At 44.9% G+C, this 7,316-nt stretch overlaps 1 protein-coding gene across 3 annotated transcripts in view; it reads right to left on the reverse strand.

Annotated features, from left to right (window-relative positions):
- Positions 1–2,016, reverse strand: part of LOC111979329 (zinc finger protein 180-like) — a 23,006-nt gene extending 20,990 nt beyond the window's left edge. For 2 of the 3 annotated variants that reach the window (XM_070441190.1, XM_024142978.2), the window contains exons 1-2: positions 1,528–2,016; positions 1,371–1,427 (exon numbers count right to left, since the gene is read on the reverse strand). In XM_070441190.1, the coding sequence (XP_070297291.1) occupies positions 1,371–1,427; positions 1,528–1,591 (121 nt within the window). In that variant the 5' untranslated portion in view covers positions 1,592–2,016. The remainder of the gene's footprint in view (positions 1–1,370; positions 1,428–1,527) is intronic. The other variant, XM_070441191.1, reaches the window with a different exon arrangement.
- Positions 2,017–7,316: the final 5,300 nt, after the last annotated feature.

Here is a 7,316-nt window from a genome sequence, read left to right on the forward strand (position 1 = left end):
CATGGGTTGGCCCTCTGCCTATTCTTTGAAAGTGGACGGAGCCGACAGTTATAACACCTGAGCCTGCTTACTGGCACAACCAATCCATCAATCAGATTGATACATGAGTGTGTAGGTGTGGGTTATAGGGTGTCAATTGTTTCTACTACATTTTTTCAATATGTGATTTAAAATAGTCCTGGTTATTGTTTTCACAGACATCACACCCTTACCTAACAGGCACCCTCATACTGAGACAGTAGAAATCAAAGGGAGAGAAACTATGAATTGAATAACTGCAGTTGACATAGCTAAGTAAAATAGGAGGAATATCTCCTTTTGCAATGTGAATGGGCTCTTAAATTAGCCCTGTTGGTTTGTGCATAGTGTAGTCTATGGTGTTGCCAGGGACAGCACACTCTTTGGAAAGAAGTAGGGGTGAAGCATCCTCCTGCACAACGGATTGCCTCTCTTGCTGCGTTGGTTGGACCCATCCTTGAAACAATCCTGCAGAGCAGCAGACTCTCTCCTCTGGGACACGGCGGCGAGCTGCAGATCCCCTCCTTGTCCTCGGTGTCCATAACCTCATGAAGTTACAGCAGGTACACAGTAGCTTCATTAACACGCTGATTAAAGTACTGTTGCCAGATGCCCTGTCACGCCAGGTTGCATAGCTACCGGTAACTATGGCAATGTTGATTTGTTTATTAATCGCATGTCCTGCATCCTGGGAGTAGGGGAGGTGTAACTTTACGTGTTTGCCCTGCCTGCATCCTGGGAGTAGGGAGTGTGTACTTACGTTTTGCCCTGCCTGCATCCCTGGGAGTAGGGGAGTGTGTACTTACGTGTTGCCCTGCCTTCATCCTGGGAGTAGGGGAGTGTGACTTAACGTTTTCCTGCGTGCATCCCTGGGAAGTAGGGGAGTGTGTACTACGTTTTGCCCTGCGTGCCATGCCTGGATAGGGGGTGTGTACTTACGTTTTGGCCCTGCGTGCATCCTGGGAGTAGTTGAGTGGTGTACTTCGTTTTGCCCTGGCTGCCCATCCCTGGAGTAAGGGGAGTGTGTACTTACGCTTTTGCCCTGCTGCATCGGGAAGTAGGGGAGTGTGTAACTTTACGTTTTGCCCTGCGTACATCCTGGGAGTAGGGAGTGTGTACTTTACGTTTTGCCGCTAGCCAGCACCTCTCCTAAACAGGTGTTCTACTCCGCTAGCCAGCACCTCTCCTAGACAGGTGTTCTACTCCGCTAGCCAGCACCTCTCCTAGACAGGTGTTCTACTCCGCTAGCCAGCACCTCTCCTAAACAGGTGTTCTAATCCGTGTGCGTTTCTTTCGCCTCTAGACTGGATGCATTGATCCATTGTTAACGTTCTGTTTAAGACTGTACTTACTGGTGTTAATCAGATCTTCAGTCTCCTCCTCTTCTTCTTCCTCCTTCAATCCAAAAACTGGAACAAACAAAAACTTCAGCCATTCCTACAGAACAACATTAAAGTGTAGAACCCCTTTACCTCATATTGGTTCAACGACTGCAGAGACGGTACTCACTGATGTTAAACAGATCTCCAACCTCCTCTTCTTCCTCCGCCTTCAATCCAAAAATCCTCTGCATCCTCCTCCTCTTTCACTGTAACATCCTCCTCCTCCTTTTTCACTCCGAAAGTATCTTTTGTTTCACAACAACGTTCAACCAAAGAGCTTCTTTCTCCGTCCAGCAGACCTCTTCTTCAGCAGGAGGAGAGTAGCTTAGTGAGCTCATGGTCGGGGATGTTAGCAAGCTAATTAGCATTAGCTTAGGGATAGTCTAATTTAGATGACTAACAAGGTAAATATGACATTAAATGGGGTAACTAGTAGATACGACAGAAGTGTATTCAAAACACAGTGGCAAATAGACACTGAAATGGTCTGAAGGGCTTCAATGTTTCTGCGATGTTGTCTAGCACGCTAACGATGTGTCTGACTAACTGTTGTTGTTCTCGAAGAAGCGTCCCGTCCACTAGATTATACGTCACACTGGCAGCATCGACTGGGCTGCGTTCAATACAACGTTCAATCGAACAAAAACGGTACTGTACTTACTGTACTGAACGACCAGTTGGAACAACGAGGAAGGGTTGGGTTGTGTGTTAAAAATGCACCGCTCCTTTTAAATACATCATCAATAATTAAAGTCACACCCTGGCACACCCACCGAACGGAGTAAACGCATCTCAAAGTCTGTTCAAGAACGTACAATAACGTTTTGGCAAACCGCGTCGTTCAGCACAAACCGTTCTAAAACGTAGCAAACGTTCGGGCAACCTGAATGCATCGCCGAAAGACGCAAACAGAGACAAATATTAATGTGGCGTCTTTTTGTTGGCACTAACTCCGCCAAGGTTCGTTGGACAAAGCCTATGGTGAAATTAATCGTTTTTTTTGTAGGGTTTTTGGATAAACACGGAAAATAAGGTCTGTGGTAAACACAGGTTTAGGAGATCGGATACGTTGTGTTCTATGAGACTCTATAACGTCACTTTTTGTGAACTCTGAAGCATTTATGCAATGAAAACAAGCACATCAATCAAATCAAATGGTCTTTGTCATGTACACATATTTAGCGGATGTTATCGCAGGTGCAGCGAAATGCTTACGTTCATATATCCAACAGTCAGTGCAGTAAAACGAAACAAAACAAAACACACAAAACCAAAATAAATGTTTAAAAAAAATATATATATCAGATTCGGCAATGTCAGACTTTGGAATATATATATATATATATATATATATATAATATATACATATATATTATATATACATTATAACATTCGAACAATAATAAAACGCAACATGAAAATTTGCAAATATTTTTTAACGAGTTACAGTTGCAATAGAAGGATGAGTAATTAAAATACATTCATTAGGCCTAATCTATGGATTTCAGCGATGCTGGGCAGGGGGCGCAGCAATAGTGGCGCCTGGAGGGCATAGCCCACCGCACTGGGAGCCAGTCTAACCAATGAGAATTATTCTCCACAAAAGGGGCTTTGATACAGACAGAAATACTCCTCAGTTTCCAACAGCTGTAGGCGGGGGGCTGGTCTCAGACAATCCCGGAGATGAAGCACCGAATGTGGAGGTCCTGGGCTGGCCGTGGTTACACATGGTGCTGGCGGTTGTGATGCGGTTAGACGTACTGCAAATTCTCTGAAATGAGCGTTGGAGGGCGGCTTATGGTAAGAAAAATTTAACATTGAATTCTCTGCAACAGCTCTAGTGGACATTCTTGTTAGTCAGCATCCAATTGCAGCGCGTCCTCAAAACTTTACTTCTGTGGCAAATTGTGTTGTAATGACAAACACTGCAACATTTTAGAGTGGCCTTTGTTTATTTGTCCCCGAGCAGATAGGTGCGGGCCTGTGTTAGTGATCAATTGCTGTTTAAAGTTCAGCTGGTCTTGGTATATCCAACCTGTGCAGGTGGATGGATTTTATCTTGTTAACGAGAAATGCTCACTACAGGGATATAAACAAATGTGTTGCCCAACATTTGAGATAATTAAGCTTTTTGTGCGTATGAAATATTCTGGGATCTTTTTCATTTCAGACAGTTAAACTCTTGGGAGCGCGCCATTTGGTCTTTCAATTTTTGCCTTAACTGGCCTGTAGCTCAGGACCTGAAGCAAGGATATACATATATTGATACCTTTTGAAAGGAAACTACTTTTAAGTGTTTGTGTAAATTGAAATTAATGTAGGAGAATATAACAACACATTCGATCTGGTAAATGATAAATAAAATAAAACCCGGTTTTTTGTATTTTTTTTATACCCATCAATCTTTGAACATGGCAGAAGAAAGCCGCCATAATGTATTATTTTCAAGTTCATAACTGTGAAATACCTCAACAATAGCGTGGTATTGCTTTCACTGTAATAGCTAACTGTAAATTGGACAGTGTAGTTAAGATTAACAAGAATGTAAGCTTTCTAGCCATATCCATCGATATGTCTATGTCCTGGGAAATGTTATTTGTTAGCTTACAACTTCATTGCTAATCGCATTAGCCGGTCACATTAGCTCAAGACCGTCCGCGTGGGTGGGACACGATCTGTAGAGATCCTTAGAGGTTTCTAAGCAACTTATGGCCTTTCCTCTCTATTTAATCTTCCATAATGGGTTGGTCCTGCTCTTCCATAATGACCACTTTTTAAAAGCAACGTATGGGCTTTTTTTGGCTAATCTTGGCCGGGCTTTTTAATCTTTTTTTGGGTTTTCCCTGGTTTTTTATTTTTTTTTACCCTCGCAGAAAAAAAAAATGGCCCCCAAAAAAATGCCCCACTTGCACTCATGTCTGCTAATTATTTGGTTCCTCCTATATTCTAATGTACACCTGTCTATTGCTTAAATAGTGTGATATCTGCCTCTATATGTACACAATAATTCCTCACACCATCCCCAAGCCTAAGCTGGGGTAATTCTGTTTCAAATGGCCATCCCTAAGCCAAGCTTGGGTGAACATGTCAAATGGCCATCCCTAAGCCAAGCTGGGTAACCTGTCAAATGGCCATCCCCCAAAGCCAAAAGCTGGGTAACTATGTCAAAATGGCCATCCCCAAAAGCCAAGCTGGGTAACGTGTCAAATGGCCATCCCCTAAGCCAAGCTGGGTAAGAATTCGTGTCAAATGGCCATCCGCATTAATTTAGGGTAAAGGGCGCAGCTGATTGGAGATTGAAGTGCTAAATTAGGGTAAGATAGACATATATTAATTTACGGAGACAAGAGGGTCCTGCCACCGGATTATAATCTAATCAAGACGGCGGATACAGGCGTTATGGGCGTAACAAGCAGGAAGCCTGAATGAAGGATAATAGTGGGCAGATGACCTATGGAGAAGTAATTTAATTAAAGTTATGTAATGATCTCATGTGTGTGTGTGTATAAAGAACAGAGCCAGTGCTCTGGGAAGGTGTGGTGATCCGCGGATCATCGGCTTGTGATTACATTGTATTAAAAAAGTTATATTGATTTCAACATAGTTCTTGTAAGTGTTATATTTTTGAACCGATTATCCAACAACATATTTGCGAGCGTTTGGCCAGGAGGACAGGGGACTGCGGAATGGCGTTCCGGGCTGGTGATAGTTTCTTTGGACAATCTTGCAAAAATGTGGCCACAACTAATAAAAGGTAGGCTTGTTTTACGTAGTTGAAATGTTTGTATGGATTGCTTCAGAGTCCTGTATCAGCGGAGGGCGCCAGCGTAAGTCTCTCTTTTCAAATTTCCTAAAAAGAAACCAGTAAATACTAAAGAACTTTTGAATTCCCATGAATTTGCATGTATGTGTGATTTGGGGAATTGTATTAAATATAAATGGTTATGTACAAAGGTGTCGGGATCCAGTGAAGTAATGTGACTGTGACTGTATGCCATAACGGTCCAAAACAGATAGAGTAGGCAGAAACATCCTGTAATACCTCTTCGACTAAAATTAGTAGAAGGCAAAGCTTGACAGGTTAGCTTATAGAATACGGCTTAACAGATAGAGAACTGCATAAATAATAGTAGGAGCCTACGATACCTCGCCCTTTAAAAACTAAAATTAGAAAGGGGTTTCTGCTTGTGTGGGATATTCACGGCAGGAGGGCTGTGGGTGAAATATTTATAGAAGCGTGGAAGAACGCTGTCCTGATTGTAGGGGCGCGGGTTCAACTGCAAAGGAAATCCTGCGATAAAAAAACGCTTCGTCTACGCTCGGGGGTTTGTAAATCGGTAGGTCACGCACGATTGCTGCTAATATACAGCTGCTCAAAAAAATAAAGGGCACACTTAACCAACACAATGTAAACTCAAGTCAATCACACTTCTGTGAAATCAATACTGTCCACTTAGGAAGGCAACACTGATATGCATATTTCACAATGGCTGTTGTGGGCAATGGTGCCCAGGTGGATTTGGCATTAGCAAGACAACCCCCAATAAAGGAGTGGTTCTGCAGGTGGTGACCACAGACCACTTCTCAGTTCTATGGCTTCCTGTGCTGATGGTTTTGGTCACTTTTGAACATGCTGGCGGTGCTTTCCTCTTGGTGCATGAGACGGAAGTCTACAACCCACACAAGTGGGCTCAGGGTAGTGCAGCTCATCCAGGATGGCACATCATGCGGAGCTGTGGCAAGAAGGTTTTTCCTGTGTCTGTCACGTGTAGTCCAGGCTGGGGCGTCGCGGCCGGCCAGTACGATCAGGAGACGTGGAGGAGGCCGTGGAGGGCAACAACCCAGCAGCAGTGACCGGCTACCTTCCGCCTTTGGCAAGGAGGAAAGCACTGCCAGAGCCCTGCAAAATGACCTCCCAGGCCCAAATGTGCATGTGTCAGCATATGGTCTAAAGGGGTCTGAGGATCTCTCTTCGGTACCTATGTTTTTCTTGGTTTTATGGCAGTCAGGCTACCTCTGGCGAGCACCATGGAGGGCTGTGGCGGCCCGCACAAAGAAACTGCCACCACACGCATGACTGACCCACCGCCAAACGGTCATGCTGGAGGATGTGCAGTTCAGCAGAACGTTCTCCATGGCGTCTCCAGACTCTGTCACCGTCTGTCAACGTCTGTCACGTGCTCAGTGTGAACCTGCTTTCATCTGTGAAGAGCGACAGGGCGCCAGTGGCGAATTTGCCAAATCGTGGTGTTCTATGGCAATGCCAAACGTCCTGTCAGCGGTGTTGGGCTGTAAGCACAACGCCCCCACCTGTGGACATCCGTGGCACCTCATACCTACCCTCATCGGAGTCTGGTTTCTGACGCGTTTGAGCAGACAACCATGCAGCATTTGTGGCCTGCTGGAGGTCATTTTGGCATGGCTCTGGCAGTGCTCTTCCTGCTCCTCCTTGCACAAAGGCGGGAGGTAGCGGTGCTGCTGCTGGTTGTTGCCCTCCTACGGCCTCCTCACGTCTCCTGATGTATCTGGCCTGTCTCCTGGTAGCGCCTCCATGCTCCTGACAGCTGCGCTGAACAGACACAGCAAACCTTCTTTGCCACAGCTCGCATTGATGTGCCATTCCTGGATGAGCTGCACTCCTGAGCCACTTGTGGTGGTGTTGTAGACTCGTCTGCATGCTAGCACTAGAGTGAAAGCACCGCCATGCATTCAAAAGTGACGCAAAAAGCATCAGCCCAGGAGCATAGGAATGAGAAGTGGTCTGTGGTCAACCAACTGCAGAACCAACCCTTGTAATGGGGGGTGTCTTGGCTAATTGCCTATAATTTCGCACTGTAGTCTATTCATTTGCCACAACAGCATGTAATTTATTGTCAATCAGTGTTGCTTCCTAAGTGGACAGTTTTGATTTCAGCA

Source organism: Salvelinus sp. IW2-2015, unplaced genomic scaffold, assembly GCF_002910315.2.
Source record: "Salvelinus sp. IW2-2015 unplaced genomic scaffold, ASM291031v2 Un_scaffold3562, whole genome shotgun sequence".
Classification (NCBI taxonomy): Eukaryota; Metazoa; Chordata; class Actinopteri; order Salmoniformes; family Salmonidae; genus Salvelinus; species Salvelinus sp. IW2-2015.